The sequence below is a fragment of the Meriones unguiculatus genome, chromosome 2 (assembly GCF_030254825.1).
Source record: "Meriones unguiculatus strain TT.TT164.6M chromosome 2, Bangor_MerUng_6.1, whole genome shotgun sequence".
Taxonomy (NCBI): Eukaryota; Metazoa; Chordata; class Mammalia; order Rodentia; family Muridae; genus Meriones; species Meriones unguiculatus.
Window position 1 is genome coordinate 66,585,070 of NC_083350.1, and position 17,387 is coordinate 66,602,456.

The window sequence follows — 17,387 nt, forward strand, 5'->3', positions numbered from 1 at the left end:
GTCCTATGAGTTTTTAGTTATTACATCATCATTTATAAAACAGCTGAGCTTTTCCTCATTGGCCCTTTGTTGGAAGTGAGTGCCCACTTATATACATACATACATGTAATATGTATGTAAATCTATTTCTGGTCTTTCTATCCCATTACATTTACCTGCCTGTTTCTATAAGAAGAACTTTTGCAGTTTCCCCTCCATTTTCAGTAGACTATGCGACAAAATTAATAATGGGTAAAGTGTGGTCTAGCTTGTATTATAAAGTCTGCTTTTTTATAGCGGTTCAGATTTGTACTGAAGATTGAAGAATATGCAATTCAAAGTTTTTTGTGGTTTATTCTGAACTTTCTTTCTTCCTTTCTTTCTTCTTTCCTTCCTTCCTTCCTTCCTTTTCTTTTTTTTTTTTTTTTTTTTTTTTTTTGGTTTTTTGAGACAGGGTTTCTCTCTGCAGCCTTGGCTACCCTAAACTCACTTTGACCAGACTCGCCTGGTCAAAAAGCGTTCTGCCTGCCTCTGGCTCCCTAAATGCTGGGGTTAAAGGAATGCGCCATCACACCTGGCTTATTCTGAATTAAAAAACAAAACAAAAACTTCTCAGCTTTTTGTATATGCTTTACTCGCCTAGAACTATGCCTCCTTACAGTGAGACAGGACCTCACTGTGCAGCCCTGCCTGGCATGGTCCGTGTTCTGCATGTAGACCAGGCTGGCCTTGAATTCACAGAGACCCACGTGCCTTGCCTCCTAAGTACTAAGATTAAAGGCACCTGTAGTGATGTGTGTGTACCTTTCAACATGGCAACTTATCCTATAAAAACTGACCTTTTTAAAAAAATGATGTCAAGTCAGAATTTTAAACCACCATCATGATAGCTGTAGTTGTAGATCTTCGTTGGTATCAGAAACTGCTCGTTTTCTTTTTTGAAGTATGTGCAGGAGGCGAGCTGTCACTGCCCTCTGAAGGCATGTACTCTCTGGAGTTCAGTGCTGTTGTATGATTTTGCATGTGTGACGAAGACATCTTAGATCTCCGTTTTAACTTTCAAGTCTGTTAGGTCTGAATCTCAGCCTTGGTCAATACTAAATCAGGAATGTACATTTGCTAGCTTGTGGCTTTGAACCAGAAATCTGTTCATCTCCATGAAATAGAAGAGTCATTTTTCTGCTGGCTGGGTGCCCAGAAATACAGGACAACTGAAGAGCCAGAGTATCGAGGGGTATGCATGGCTTTGCCTCTTTATTGAAGATGAAATGAGAGATAAAGTTCTGTTAAGCTATTAGCCAGAACAGAGAGATGGGGAAGGTGATGTTGCTGACAGCTGGCCGGGAGAGCAGATGCTGACCAGCTCCTGTGTGTGTGTTTATAGAACACAGTTGAGACAAGAGGGAAATCAAATCCCCAATAGTCTTCACCCTTAAAATAGAGCACAGAGACAGGCTGAAGCACTAGGCTACTTATGTGCAATCACAAAATAGCCCCTAGAGCCTCCGCTTGGCTTGTATTGACAGCTGGTTGACCTTCATATCCAGAGAAACTGTCGGAGACGCTCTGGGGTGTCAGGGGGCTTAAAAACAGGGGAGTATGTCAGCTTGAAGGCTGAGCCTGGGATGGAATCTCTCAGGCCTTTACCTTGTCTGGGTTTTTAAAGACAGCAAATGATGTTTGTTCCTTCCATATGGCAAGGGACAAATGATGACTTCACTAGAGAGATGCTTTAGACCCAGAAGGAGGCCAAGCTGCACATCTCCAAAGGCAAGGGCAGGCCATTGCTTCATCACGTGCATGTACCCCACTTCTCTTCACTCAACAAAGGGGTTCTGTAGTGAACAAACCAGGTGTCCCAGTTTGTTGCTGTGGTAAAGTACCTTGACAAAAAGAAGCCTGGGGAAGGAAGGGTTTTGGCTCACAGCTCGTCATCCCAAGGAGATCAAGGCAGGAACCCAGGCAGCTACATCCTACTCACAGTAAAGAGCAGAGAGAGATGAATGCACCCATACCTGCTTGTCCTTTCACTTTCCGGACTCTCATACAGTTCAGGGCCCAAAGCCAGGGAATGATTTTGCCCATAGGGTGGGTTTGGCCTTACCATGTTAGTCAATACAATCAAGGTAAATTTTGACAGGCATGCCCTCAGGCTAGCCTGATTTCTAGATAACCCTTCATTGAGACTCCCCATCATACCAACTAAGGCCCTTACTGTTCTGGAAAGGAAAGATAGTAGATTATTACATGTTGTGCAGACTCAGCTTTTAAAAAAACCAATGGGTTTTATGCAGGGAATGAGCCATAGGCAAGACCAGAAGGAAACAGGAGACAGTTAGAAAGCTTCTGTAAACCATCCGCAAAGCAGGTGATGATGGCTTGGGTTCTGGCGGCACAGGACATTATGAACAGTGCTGGGTCGGGTTTTAGTTACAGTGGAATTATTCGCTGATAAAGTGATATGTAGTTTGAGCCGTAGGGAGCTCTCCTTGGGCTTTTTAGTGCTTTATTCTCCAACATGAATAGGCAGTCACAGAGCTCCAGGTTTTAAAGGAAATGTCCACAAAAGAAACACAGTCAAGCAAGGTAACAAAGAGACCCCAAAGACCGAATCTACAAAAACTCACAATCAGGATCCACCCAGCTAAGGAAAAAAATGAAAGATCAGTTCTGAAATGAGAGTGGTTTGCCATAAAGAAGGAGCAGTAGGAGCAGAATATCAGTGCAAGTGAAAATGTGGCGGCTGAAAGCTTTTGAGGGGATAGCTAGGAGGCAAAATAACTCCAAGAGTAGAACTAAAATATAAAAACGAAGAGGCTAAGCCCAAGAGACCTATGGGATACTAGCTAAGTGCCCTGAGGAGCTTACGCAGAAGAAGAAGCAGTCCTTACTTAAGGCTAGGCCACATCACGGCGTTAGCCTTCCTGTCTTGGAGCGGCAGCTGCTTTGTCTTGAGTTTGTCCAGGCTGGCCTATGGAAAAGGAGTGACTTCCTGACATCACCTTGCCTGGCATGTGAAAGTTGGGCCCATCACCTGCCCTTGTGAGGGTCTGCTCTGCTCTGAGGAGAATTCTGTTTCTGTTGATGATGTGCTCAGTGTCATAAGTGCTTGTGGTCAGTGCTGTAAGTGTGCTCTGGCCTTTTAAATTTCACTTCATTTTTCTTCGTACTAGGGATCCAGCACCACCGTTGAGTTACAACCCCTGTCTATGGAGGCCACCAATTTTTTCTGTGATTTTTAATATATTATTGTATAACTAATACGCTCATTCATCAGAGTTCTGGAAGAACCACAGCAGAAAAATTTTTAGGGATGTGGAAGGAAGGAGCCAAAGAAGAAAATATAAGAAAAATTTCTAAAGTAGTGGTGTATACACTTTAATCCCAACGCTTAGGAGGTAGAGGCAGGTGGATTTCTGAGTTCAAGGCCAGCCAGCTCTACAGAATAAGTTCAAGGACAGCCAGGGCTACACAGGGACACCCTGTCTCAGAAAAAGTGTGTCTTCAGGTGAGAGACACCTCCCCCATGCACACGTGAGTAAAGCGCGTGTACATATATGTGTGTGCTTTTGAAATACTATGCCTAGAAAGCACAGTATTTTTAATTTTAGAATAAAGATAAAAATATATTTTAAAAGATTATAGAAAAAAACAACAACAGGAATCAGGAACAAATGAACTATCTTGCCATTGCAGGTAGCTAGAAACCTGACCTCCAGATTCTAAAAAAGAAACATACTTTGCCCCAGAACTTTCTACCCAGAATGTCACTGTGGCATTTTCAGTTCTTTGTTGATGAAACACACACACATGAACACACACACAATCACACACAAGGACCTTCTGAAGGAGATTCCCCAGTAATTTAAGTAAGCCACATAAAAGACATGAATGATCAAGGGCATGAAGCAGAAGCCTGGGTGATAGTCACATGCTGGCACATGAGGACAGTGGGAATTGAGCTGAGGAGACAAGGAAGTGCGTGAGGATTTGATCTTTCTGTAGTAACATTAGGTATTAAAGGCATAGGTTCTATCAACTGGCCTTTCTAGTTATACAGAAAACCCGTTCATCTCCAGAAAGAAACAGTCAATTCAGTCAGCACGGAAGAAATATTTACACAGTATCAGTAATAATGTTACAACTTATCTCTTTCCATATTTTCTGTTTCGCTACAAAAAGCAGCCTGCTTTCCGTAATCTGCCCTACACTGAGGAATATTTTTCCCGAGGCCACGCTCTGGTGCTGGCTGCCTGGCTCCTTCACATCTGCCGAAATTCTTTTTCTTGTGTTTTGGGGGAATGATTTTTGTAAAATTTGCTAGTGCATTTGTAAATGTCCTTCATTTCCTTTACAAACTTTGCTCTTTCCAGTAAACTTGTGTCATCACTGTGAATAAAGGAAAATGGCTACGATATAAGAACTTGGGTGTCATGTAATGAATCTCTGTATTATGTCCATTAAAATGTTCTTATCTTCTCCTAATCAGGAATCGAGAGAAAGAAAGAAAGAAAGAAAGAAAGAAAGAAAGAAAGAAAGAAAGAAAGAAAGAAAGAAAGAAAGAAACTGTTGCCTGTGCACTGTAGTGTCCAGCGGCAACGATAGGAAGGAAGCAGATTGTGTGTTGTCTAAAATGCTCTTGGTGTACTGTGAACATCAAGACTTGGAAGTCCTTCAGAGTAAATCTGCCCTTCCAGGAGGATGCCCTGCTTTGTTATACGCCTCCTGCCTTAATCTCCCCATCGCCCATGTTAGGGATCAACCCGGGATGCCAAGCATGCCAGGCAACTGTTCTCTTCACTGAGCCACACCCCTCCCTCCTGTCTTAATCAAAATTGTTTGTTTTCATTACTTTAAGTGGGTATGTTCAAATGAGTGCAGGTGCCTTGGGAGCTCAGGGGCATCAGACTTCTTGCAGCTGGAGTCACGGGTGGTTGTGCTCTGTATGACACAGGTGCCAGGATAGCACGTGGTTCCTCTGTAAGAGCAGACGAAGCCCTAACTGCTGAGCCATCCATCTCTCTTAGAGCTGTCTTCATTTTCAATATCATCGAAAGCAACAGTAGAAAGTACAGCACATGAGCTTTTTTTTTTATGTGTGTTCTTTGGTGTCATTTTTTAATATTATTTTATCGTATTTTTTTGGTAATACCTAGTCTGTGATCTGGCATATTTGAAATAAGGCAGAAATACAAGTTGACATGTCCCTCTAATGTATAGTGCACCAGTAGACTAGATAGTAGCAGCTATGCGGTTTTCTTCTTTGTCACCAAAATATGTCGTAAGTAAATTTAGACAGTATGTCATCATGTGCTCCATAACGACATCCTTAGTCGTGGGAATCGTTCCTGTATAATGGTGGTGCCGAGGCGTGTCACCCAGTGACACCATACTTGTGTATATAACTCTAATGACTGTGTAGTGTTGACCAGTCAGTGACACCTCAGAACATTCCCTCCACTGGTAAGCAGTTTCTGGCTGTGTTTCATATGCTTCTGATTTGTTTACTTCATTGATGAGATATAATCGTTACTTGACTGTGATACAACAAATTAAGAGGCGGTCGGAAAATATTGCGTAACCGAGTCTGAGTACTTTCCTGGTTCTTTTTGCTCTGTGGAGACCGGCACACAACCGTTCAATCGCGCGATGCTGTTTAACGTGGGTTTCAAAGAGGCCATGAAAGACAACGCCTGGGACTGTGTGATCTTCCACGATGTGGATCATTTGCCTGAGAACGACCGGAACTATTATGGATGTGGGGAGATGCCGCGGCACTTTGCAGCAAAGCTAGACAAATACATGTACATGTGAGTAGCGCTTCCACTTTTGGCGGAGCACAGTGTGCTTTCAGCAGCATGCTGGGCCTCAGGCTGAGAGTGCTCGGGACCCTGAAAAGCATCTCCCCCAACTCCAGCATCCTAGGGAGCCAGGACAAGTCTGAACGGGGGGAGGGGAGGAGTCCGAACTCCTGTAGTAAGCCCATAGATTTAGATCTGGGTTCTCACCCTTGGGGCTTGCTTGGTCACACAGCCCTCCCAAGGGTACTTTCCTTATCCTTGGGGCTGTTCTGGGATCATACATCCTAATCTTGCCAGGTGTTAGCTGTGTGACCCATGCTGGCTCCTCCTGCCTCCTCTCTCCTTAAGAGATGGCTCAGAGTCCGGACTGCCCTTCTGCAGATCACCTGCTCTTTAATTATGTGAAGCAAATATTTCCCTCCCTGTGTGTGTGTGTGTGTGTCTGAAGGCCAGAGCTTGCTGTCAGGCATCTCCCTTAGTCATTTGCCATCTTAGTTTTGAACCTGGGGTTCACCAACTTGTTTAGATTGGATGGTCCACAAACCTCAGGGACCTGACTCATCCCCAGTGCTGAGGTTACTGGCACACACCTCTGTGCCCTGCTTTTTATGTTGGTGCTGGGGATTCAAACGCAGTTCCCCGTGTTTGCATAGCAAGCACTTTACGTACTGAGCCATCCCTCCCCCCCTTAAATGTCTTTATTGTGTAAGTAATTGTTAGTCTATAAAATCTGAAGCACTGTGGGCAAAGTTAATGGTCCAGTATTGACAGGAGGCTGGAGGAAAACAAGCAGGTGACTCAGATGGGAGCGTCCCAGTCACAGGCCTTCCCACCACTAGTGACACCTTGTTGTAACCACATAACCTGCTTTTTTAAAATGCAGCCTTAGTTGGTAACTCCCCACTGCACACAGTGCCATGAGAAGGCCTGCTACAAGTGTATCCTCCTCTCCCTCCGATTTTCTCATTCCTTCTCCCAGGGAGCCATGCTCCCACACAGATACACTTTTACATAGAAGGGCTGAGGTTCCCAGGTGAGAGAAGCCTTGTAACATTTGTCTTTCTGAGTTTGCCTTACTCGGGTTAATACAATGATCTCTGGTTGTATCCGTTTTCCTCTTTCATGGCTGACTAAAAACCCATTGTGTATACATATATATGTATATGTATACATACATACATACATATTTATATATTTATTTATTTATTTATTTTTAATAGCAACGAATGTTAGTGAGGGTGTGGACAGAAGAGAAGGTAGACATGGCTGGTAGGAATGTAAGGTAACCCAGCCAGGGTGGAAATGACTATGAAGGGTCTTCAGAAGCAGCAGTTCCTGGAGGGTAAGTAGTAACCACATACTCTGGAGCAGCCCAGAGGTTTAGCCGGGAGACGGCGGCGGCAGGGCACAGTGGCGGCAATTCAGGGTCTTCCAGGTCTAGGCCGGGACAGCAGTCACCGGCGGATGCCCACAGTGCTGGCCGTGCTGTGACGTTAGCTGCTGGGTTTGGTGTCCTATCTGGACACTGTAAGGTAAGTGCTGTTGAGATTGTTTTAATGTTTTTTTAAAAAAAGATATTTGTGATACTTTCATTTAACTTAGACTTTTTTTGTTGCTGTTGTTATGTCCGGAATACAACCCCCAAAGTTGTCCCAGTAGTGTCCCCTCCACAGGCACTAGCACAAATAACTAAACGAAGTGAAACATTTAAAATAGGTCAGAGTTTGACCAACTCTTGGAATTTGAATTAGAGAAAAGTAGGGAAAATAAAACCTAAATTTAAATTTATTTTTATTTATTTATTTTTTTGCAAAAAAAAAAACCTATTGTATTAAAAATAAATATATTTGGGGCTGGTGAGATGACTCAGGAGGTAAATGTGTTGGCAGCAAGGTGATAACCTGAGTTTGGGCTCTAGGACCTGTGTGGTAAAAGAGAGAACCCACTTCTGCAAGTTGTCCTCTGTGACCTCCCCCACATAAATATGTGAAAAATGTTTTAAAAGTATATATTAGATATCTATGAGTATTTTGTTAATTTAATCCAAATAGGTGAAGTGATTTTAGAAATAGAGGTTTATTTCAAAATTAAATGTGTTTCTTCATTATTTATATTTATCTTGCTCTACGTACCAAATAATATACATAAAGTCAGTTAGTATTTTTAAATGCTTTTAGCTTAGCAAGATCTAGTATTGCATTGGCAGTCACTAATCTCTTTAGGTATGTTTATTGTGGGAATATTATGTACTTTTAAACAATGGGTTTTGAGTCAGAAAATTACTAGTAAATTTTAGTTGCTACACGTTTTGATTTTCTGTTTAACTTAAGTTGCTTTGATATCCTATAAAAAAAACATTTCACTTCTCAGTTCACATTCTCCAGGATGCCTTTTTTTTTTCTTTTTTTGTCTAAATCAGCTTGTTTTTTGTAAAAGATAGAAGTCTGTGAGAGGTGGGACAATGTGGCTGGCGCCCTGATGGATGAGGGATGCCCTTCTCTTTTCCAGTCTTCCCTATAAGGAATTCTTCGGTGGTGTGAGCGGCCTGACGGTGGAGCAGTTCAGGAAGATCAACGGCTTTCCCAATGCCTTCTGGGGATGGGGCGGGGAGGACGACGACCTTTGGAACAGGTAGGCCGAGGCACGGTTGCCTAGAAGCCAGGTTCTAAACTCTGTGTGTATTTGGAAAATCACCCCGCTTCTAAGACAGGAGACTTAGGGCTGGGAAGTTTAGCAAGTTCCCAAGTTTGTTTTTGCTGTTCCCCGTTTTTCTTCTGAAATGCATTTAATCCCTTTTATGTGACCTTGCAGGGTCCACTTCGCCGGATACAACGTAACGCGGCCAGAGGGGGACTTGGGGAAATACACGTCTATTCCTCACCACCATCGAGGGGAAGTCCAGTTTCTAGGACGGTGAGTCCCGTGTCAGCTTGAGACTTCCGGGCCGATCCATAGGGTGCTAGGAAAAAGAAGGAGTTCTCTAACACGATCAGAGGTCTCCCTGGCAAAGGTCTCTGGCTTGCAGTTACAGTGTACGTATGTGTGTGTGAAGGGAAAGACAGAAGTAGACAATCGTGTCTGTATCTAGTTAACTTCTTATTTTTAAAACGTTTCCTCCACCTAAGACATAATCTAGGTTGCAAGAGTATAAATTTTTTTTTCTTTTTCTTTCTCTTGTTTTTTCTTTTTAGCTAACCTGTTTCTGACTAGTAAAAGTCCAATTTAGAATAATGGCTTAGAGATTTTTAAGTATGCCTTTATTATAAGAATGACCCCAGAATGCATTTCACATCTTCCTCGTTTCAACACATTTACTGCATTTTTTTTTAAGGTATAAATTACTACGGTATTCTAAGGAGCGTCAGTACATCGATGGATTGAACAATTTATTATACACGCCCAAAATACTGGTTGATAGGCTGTATACAAATATATCTGTGAACCTCATGCCGGAGTTAGCTCCAATTGAAGACTATTGAAAGAAGTTACTCTCGTGACGGGGTAGAGCACAGTGCTGGATCTTGAACTTGGCTTGAAGTGTATCAGTGTCCCTGTCTGTGAGAAGAGCCAACAGTCCGTAATGTTTACAGCGTGGGACTCCATCTATGACCCTTCCCCACTCCCCCTGCCGGGGGCATCCTCCATGGCAAGCGATGTAAAGACTAGAACCCAGAGCCTGGGATCGGAAGTGAAGAGAGCTCCCTACAAAGAGAAGATTTTTATACCAAAATCTATAATTTAATTCAAGAGAATGCTTTTATTTCCGTTCAAACATATTTTGTACATATGTGATGTAAATTAAATGTGTTCAAAATTGTTGAAGAATAAGATGTCACAGTTTTGCATGTAATTGGTAATGCCTTCATTGGACTTTTATAGACATTTTTTTATTTGCATGGAGAAAAAAACTATGTAAATTTACGTCGCCAAACAAAGATTAAGCCTTGTAAGAGATGAAGGGACTGTCAGCGACAGACAAAGATGATACAGTCACTTGTTCTACTGGTGTTCAGCTTTAGACACTCAGCCTCTTGGGAAGAGGCACAGCCCTCCAAGGGCTTTGAAGGAACGAGGGAAGAACAGCTTTTCTTCCTGCCAGGATTACCTATTTTGTTTGTTTGTTTTTTTCCTTGCTTGCAATCTCATCAGATTTTTGCCAAGTCAACAGCCATATTGTTTATGCATGAGTACTACCAAGAAAAATCTTCAAAGTTATAAAGTGACATGCTATACAGGACCTCTTCATGTTAAATGTCTCTATGTACCTCCACTGTGTCAGGGATCTTGTGCCTCAAAAAAAAGATATGTTCCCAAGGTTGTGTTTATAGACCCCGTTTTGCTTTTTTGTTTTGTTTTGTTTTGTTTTGTTTTGTTTTTTTTCAATCTCAGAGTGGACAGCATTATTATTTCCAGTTAATATAAACCAAAAGAAAATATCTTCTTTTAAAAGCATTTTTTAAAAGAATGAACGTATGGAAAAATCCAGTAGTGCTTATACAGATGAATTATACTATTAGGTGAGAAATTAGATGCTCTATTTTTATGAAGATAAATGCTTAGATTAAAACAAACTTTAACTTTAATTCTCGGATGTACACGGCTCCCCTTTCACATCAGCCAGTCAGTCCAACTCCCTTTTAACAATTTCAAGAAATCTCTGGTGTTATTAAAATGTTTTCCCTAAAAGTATAATTTGACAGATTGCCCTCCTCCTTTTCTGCGGTGCTGGGGATTGAACCTACTGTCTAGAGTCTTACTTTAAAAAGTCTCTACTGTCTAGAGACTTACTTTAAAATCAGTTAATTGAATGTGTGGACACGTTGGCTTCGAAATAGGTGCCTAATGCTGAGTCTAATCATGATCAATCTGGATGAGGTTTTCTGTGACAAAACAACAACAAAGCCCAAACAGTATTCTTACTTTGAAAATTATCAATTATAAAGATTCTTGAAAAATATCTCATATTCTCGTGTAACATCTTACCTCCCATACTTTCACAAAGTTAAAGCTCCGCCGTCTTTCTGTACAGTGAGCCTTCCCTCAGAGCGGAGAGTGAGAGAATTCTGGGTGTGAGAAAAGTTTGCTCCCCGTGTGTAATGCTGAGAGCTTGGCTTGCAGTTGTCATCTTCTGTCGTAGTTTTGGTAACGCTGATGGCCACAAACCAAATCCTACAGTAATTAAAGTCCTTATACCTGGAGAAAATGGATGTCCTCTCTGTTGTGACAACATCCTTTCCATGTTTATTTCTTAGAAGGGGTACTGGAATATTTACCTTCCAATATTTTTGCTGCTCAGAAGAGTGAAAAGCCAACACTTTCGGGAATGAGGATATCCGTGTGTTATTGGTTTGTTTTCTGTCGCTTGTGGCTGATGAAGTGTTTAATTGGACGGAATGGCAGCAGAATGAAATGTTAGTTAATATTGTGAAGGCTAGTGAGACAGGTGTGTGATGAACCCAGCGCTGGTCCCTCCTCACAGAGGTGGGGAAGTCGGCACCACGTGAAACCTTACTGGGGGAAACACACTTTATTGGGTTTGTTGGGGATGTCTACATTGGGATACCTTTTTGCATTGAAACATAGTTCATAGTTTCAGGAAAATTCAGAACTCCAGGTAATCTGCCTTATGCTCTGGGGTTAAAGCTGGCATTAATACGGCTTCAGGAACTGGGTGTAAATGTTTTTGCCCTATTCTGGTGTTGGATCTGATATGTCAGCCTGTGAGAACCACCTCACCACTTTGTTTTTTAATACACACTATTTCAGTTATGAATAGTGACCTCTCTATGATTCCATGAATGGCAGTTTTGCCCAGCTTCCGTGATCATCGCATGACAAATCTCTTCCTTACATGTTAGCAGAAGCAGACAGTGTGATGTAATCAAATCTGTCTGGTGGCTTTGCACTGGGTGTCTGTCCCCCACCAGCTGCCTTGCTACCTGTAGTATTTAAAGTGGCTTTTCCCCTCCCCCCCAAAAAAAAACCAAGTCAAATCAAGAAAGTTAAAACATCTGAAACTAGGAAGAACGCTTTCTGATAACTTACCCGTCAGTTGTCTTAGTCTCAAATCCAGCGTGGACACAGAGATGCCGGCCAGTTCTCATGGCACTGGGGAAATTAAATGGTGCCTTTGAGCTAGAGAAAGAAATGCGTGATGGGCTAGTTATCAAAGAAAGGGAGAAGGTACACAAGTTCACTGTAACATTCTGTCTGATTCTTAGTGAAGATGCCATTTCATTCTTTGCCAAAGCTAGGGTTTTAATGAGGTGGCTTGCCCCGACCCCTTTATAAAATTATTTTCTGTTGTAGACCTTCGAGGTGGCTAAAGGTGCCTGCACCAAGCCTGACAACCCGAGTGACCCCTGGGCCCCACCCTGTAGAAGCAGAGAGCTTACTCCTTCACATCGTCCTCCGACTTCCCAATGGGTGCTCCTGTGCAGACACACTACACACACAAGGTAGATTGAAGAAAATTAAAAGTTAAATTTCATGAGAAGATGTTCACTAAGAAAATATTATAAAATTTAAGTACAAAATTACCTATTAAAAACTCCCCTTCCAGCTGTGCAGTGGTGACGCACACCTTTGATCCCAGCACTAGGGAAGGCAGAGGCAGGCACATCTTTGAGTACCAGGCCAGCTTGGTCTACAGAGTGAGTTCCAGGGCAGCCGGGGCTACACAGAGAAACCCTGTCTCAGACAAAACAAAAACTCCTATTCCAGCCAAGTTACTGATAACGATTTTAAAACAAAATGGAGGCGTAGCCAATACAATAGTCTCCCTTTGGAGACTCCCTGAGCATGGAAGCAGATTCTGGTGTCATTGTATTTGGCTTTGTCCCATTTCTTTATATACCTTTCAGGTAAATAGCACTCTAGATTTCTTGCCTTGGGTTTGCAGAGTTTTCATTTGTAAGCAAACTGTCATAGTGTTGTTTTTCGGGAGGAGGAAGTGTACTTGAGATTATTTATTACAATATGGAATACTTCTATGTAAGTGCATTGATGTAAGTGCTAGTGATTTCTTGCAGTCTTTTTTTTTTTGTTTGTCTTGTTTTGCTTCTCATAGAAATGTTTGTACTTTTTTATCATTGTCTTTTATGAAATATAATGTTCTAAAGACTTTGTGTGGTGATGTCATTGTTTTCTCTCAGGATGTCTTGGGGATCAGATGTTTCCCCCCTAAGCTTTGGGTGAATTACTGATGACTTTGTGGTTGAGGGTGAACTGGAAAGACACGGGGATCAACTCTTAAATACACTCAGTGCTCATCATAACTTCCCCCAAACACACTAGCATTTAAATACTCATCCACACACTTGGTAACCTTGGTATCAAGTATTATTTCACCCAGGGTTAAGAGGAGTTAGTGGGTAAACTGTTTTCCCCACAGATGTGAGGGCCTGAGTTTGTCCCCAGAACTCATGTGATGCTGGACATGGTAACACATCACAAATCCCATGCTGAGATGGGAAGTGGAGAATTCCTGGAGGCCTGTGGGCTTGCTGACCTGATGTATGCCACAGTGAACAACAACAAAAAGACCCCGACTTACACAGGACAGGAGGCAAGGTTCAGTTTCTGAGGTTGGGATTTTCCTCTGACCTCCACCTGCAAGCTGTGTAATGGTGCTTGCTCACATGCACACATACACACACGGGCGTGCATATCCACACACACACCAAAGAACCAAGAATTATTTTCTTACCTTCACCCCGAAACTTCCTTTTTCAGTCACAGTTTCCGGGAGCTGAACTGAATGTCACAGTTAACTCAGTTTTCAGATATTAAAGATATTTAAGGAAAAGCAGTCAGATTCTAAATTCCTTGGGACTAGATTTGTATTTGCATTTGGAACTTGGTCATGAGTTTTTTGGACTTAACTGTTTCTGTAATGAATTCTGGGTATAACTAATATTTAGAGAACTTGTGACCTATAGATGATTATCACTGCATAGCACAAATGATGTCAGTCATTAAGTAACCACCATTTAAACGACCAGACCTAAAATGTAATTTAGGTTATTATGCCAGGGGTTCATGGCTCTGGTGTGTGCCACAGAGAACAGACTTGTGTGCATGTGTGTAAATGTGTGTATGTATGTATGTAGTTATATTATTTGTATAAGTATATATTTACTTAACTTAGATCGAGGTGTTACTGGGGATGGAACCCAGAACCCCTGAAAGATCACTCTAAGACTCAGCTATATCCCCAGACTTTGATTTTCTGAGACAGTCCCCCAGGCGCCTCTAGAACTGTGAGTCCCCCACCTGCTTCTACATTATTCTGCTGCCTCAGTCTCTCTGGGATTGCAGGCATATGCCACCACACCTAGCTGTTGAATTTAATAGTTATATGTATACATTTTTGGTCCCGTCTTTACATACATGTTTGGACAAAATGGGTTAATCTAGAGAAGGCTATTTGTAGGAGTCTTAAACTATATACCACTCTTGATTAAAATGACTCCAGAACAAAGAGAATTGCAACTACAATATACTATAGAAGAAGAAAAAGTAGAGGAGGTTCCCCTTTCTCCACAACCTCTCCAGCATGTGTTGTCACTTGAGTTTTTGATCTTGGCCATTCTCATGGGTGTAAGGTGAAATCTCAGGGTTGTTTTGATTTGCATTTCCCTGATGGCTAATGAGGTTGAGCATTCTTTAAGTGTTTCTCTGCCATTTGATATTCCTCTATCATGAATTCTCTGTTTAGCTCTGTTCCCCATTTTTTAATTGGATTACTTGATTTGCTGCTTTTCAACTTCTTTAGTTCTTTATATATACCGGATATTAGCCCTCCGTCAGATATAGGGTTGGTGAAGATTCTTTTCCAATCTGTAAGCATTTGTTTTGGTTTGATGACAGTGTCCTTTCCTTTACAGAAGCTTTTCAATTTCATGAGGTCCCATTTATTGATTGTTGCTCTCAGAGCCTGTGCTGATGGTGTTCTGTTCAGGAAGTTGTCTCCTGTGCCAAGGCTCTTCCCCACTTTTTCTTCTAACCGATTTAGTATGTCTGCTTTTATGTTGAGGCCTTTGATCCACTTGGACTTTAGTTTTGTGCAGGGTGATAAGTATGGGTCTATTTGCATTTTTCTACATGTAGACATCTAGTTAGACCAGCACCATTTGTTGAAAATACTGTCTTTTGTCCATTGTTTGGTTTTGGCATCTTTGTCAAAATCAGGTGTACCACTCTGGAAATCAATCGGTGCTTTCTCAAGATCCAGCTATACCACTCCTAGGCATATATCCAAAAGAGGCTCAAGTACACAATAAGGACATTTGTTCAACCATGTTTGTAGCAGCTTTATTTGTAATAGCCAGAAGCTGAAAACAACCCAGATGGCCCTCAACTGAGGAATGGATACAGAAATTGTGGCACATCTACACAATGGAATATTACTCAGCAATAAAAAACAAGGAAATCATGAAATTTGCAGGTAAATGGTGGGAACTGGAAAAGATCATCCTGAGTGAGCTATCCCAGAAGCAAAAAGACACACACTGTATATACTCACTCATATAAACATATAATATACAATAAACCTATACACCTAAAGAAACTAATCAAGAGGGAGGACTCTGGCTAAAATGCCCAATCCCCATTCTAAAAGGCAAAGAGGATGGACATCAGAAGAAGAAGAAAACAGAAAACAAGTTAGGAGCCTGCCACAGAGGGCCTCTGAAAGGCTCTGCCCTGCAGACTATCAAAGCAGATGCTGAGACTTATGGCCAATTGTTGGGCAGAGTGCATGGAATCTTATGAAAGAAGTAGGAAATAGTAAGATCTTGAGAGGACAGGAGCTCCACAAGGAGAGCAACAGAACCAAAAAATCTGAGCACAAGGGTCTTTCCTGAGACTCACACTCCAACCAAGTACCATGCATGGAGATAACCTAGAACCCCTGCACAGATGTAGCCCATGGCAGTTCAGTGTCCAAGTGGGTTCCATAGTAATGGGAACAGGGACTGTCTCTGACATGAACTGATTGGCCTGCTCTTTGATCACCTCCCCCTGAACGGGGAGCAACCTTACCAGGCCACAGAGGAAGACAATGCAGCCACTCCTGATGAGATCTGATAGACTAGGGTCAGAAGGAAGGAGGGGAAGACATCCCTTATCTGTGGACTTGGGGAGGGGCATGTGTGGAGAAGGGGGAGGGAGGGTAGGATTGGGAGGGGAGGAGGCAGGAGTTTATGGGGGGATACAAAGTGAATAAAGTGTAATGAAGAAGAAGAAGAAGAAAAAGAAGAAGAAGAAGAAGAAGAAGAAGAAGAAGAAGAAGAAGAAGAAGAAGAAGAAGAAGAAGAAGAAGAAGAAGAAGAAGAGGCTCAACAGTTAAGGGCACACATTGTCCTTGCAGAGGACCAGAGTCCAGTAAGCATGTACCGCATGACAGTTATATACCAACATGCCTAACCTTCAGACAGTCTTAAAATAGTTTTTATGTCTTTGATATATATTATTAATTTAATCATCACTGTTTCAACTTGTGTTCTTCAGGCTCTTGAAGGGGTAGTGGATACTCTGACCCTCAAGAAGTATCTTTCTTCTGAATGGAAAACTTATAGAGTGGGTAGACATGAAGAGCACATGCCATCAATGTGTCATGTTTCTGAGCATCACTGTAGGAGTGGCTCTCCCTCATGTGTAGACTGCTTCCCGGCTGTACACACAGACTTGGAAAGGGTAGTTGAAATGACTGCTCTTCGGTAATAATAGACTTTAACAAATGGCGGTAAACTCTTAGGAAGGACTGGCAAGGGCTTGAATTCGGAGAGCCCTTGTCATGAGCCAGCTAACGGCAAACTTTCAAAGCTGGATCCTTCCCAGTTTAGTGAGCCACTGGAGGACTGGGATTGATTAGACCGGCTAACACTTGAACACACCTGGCATTCCAAGGAAGAACTTGATTTTTATGAAGCCAGCTTTCTGCCTTTACCTTAGAAAGCCTTTCTTCCATGCCAATGGCCCTGGGTTATGATTAAGAAACACTCAGCAGGGTGGGTATTCTTTGATTCTCAGAAGTTTTGACAGTGGTTAATTACACAAACAGTAAAACTGGCAAAGGCCCAAGGTTGACACGTGTCAGAAGTCCTAGAAGAAATGTGACAAGTAGGTGCTTGGGAGTAAATTGAGTGGTTGCCTCAGCAGCAGCTAATGTAAAAGGGCCTTGTAAGAAGAAAGGGGAAAAAGAGCTCACATCTTAACCATGTCAAGTCATTGTTCTAACACTGTACACGCACGATCATGAACTATCATGGTGAAAAGGCTGAGACAAAATGTTCATGAATTCTTTTTTGTGGTGGTCCCTCTGGCTCACCACCACACCTGGCCTCACTGATTTTGTTTGTTTGTATGTTTCTGGTTTTTTTTTTTTTTTTTTTTTGAGCCAGTTTCTGTGTGTAGCCTGGGCTGTCCTGGACTCACTTTGTAGACCAGGCTGTCCTCGAACTCACAAAGATCTGCCTGCCTCTGCTTCCCTGAGTGCTGGAAAGGTGTGTACCACCACACCGGCTTGATTTTCTCATTTTAATGTCTTTGAATATCTTGTAGGATCACAGGACCAGCTTACAGAATGGTTAATGAAGAGAATAT

The 17,387-nt window shown here is 42.1% G+C and overlaps 1 protein-coding gene across 3 annotated transcripts in view; it reads left to right on the forward strand.

The window, feature by feature from the left end:
• Positions 1-12,902, forward strand: part of B4galt6 (beta-1,4-galactosyltransferase 6) — a 61,933-nt gene extending 49,031 nt beyond the window's left edge. For all 3 annotated transcript variants that reach the window (XM_060377636.1, XM_021628188.2, XM_060377637.1), the window contains 4 exons: positions 5,602-5,789; positions 8,289-8,411; positions 8,592-8,693; positions 9,112-12,902. In XM_060377636.1, the coding sequence (XP_060233619.1) occupies positions 5,602-5,789; positions 8,289-8,411; positions 8,592-8,693; positions 9,112-9,259 (561 nt within the window). In that variant the 3' untranslated portion in view covers positions 9,260-12,902. The remainder of the gene's footprint in view (positions 1-5,601; positions 5,790-8,288; positions 8,412-8,591; positions 8,694-9,111) is intronic.
• Positions 12,903-17,387: the final 4,485 nt, after the last annotated feature.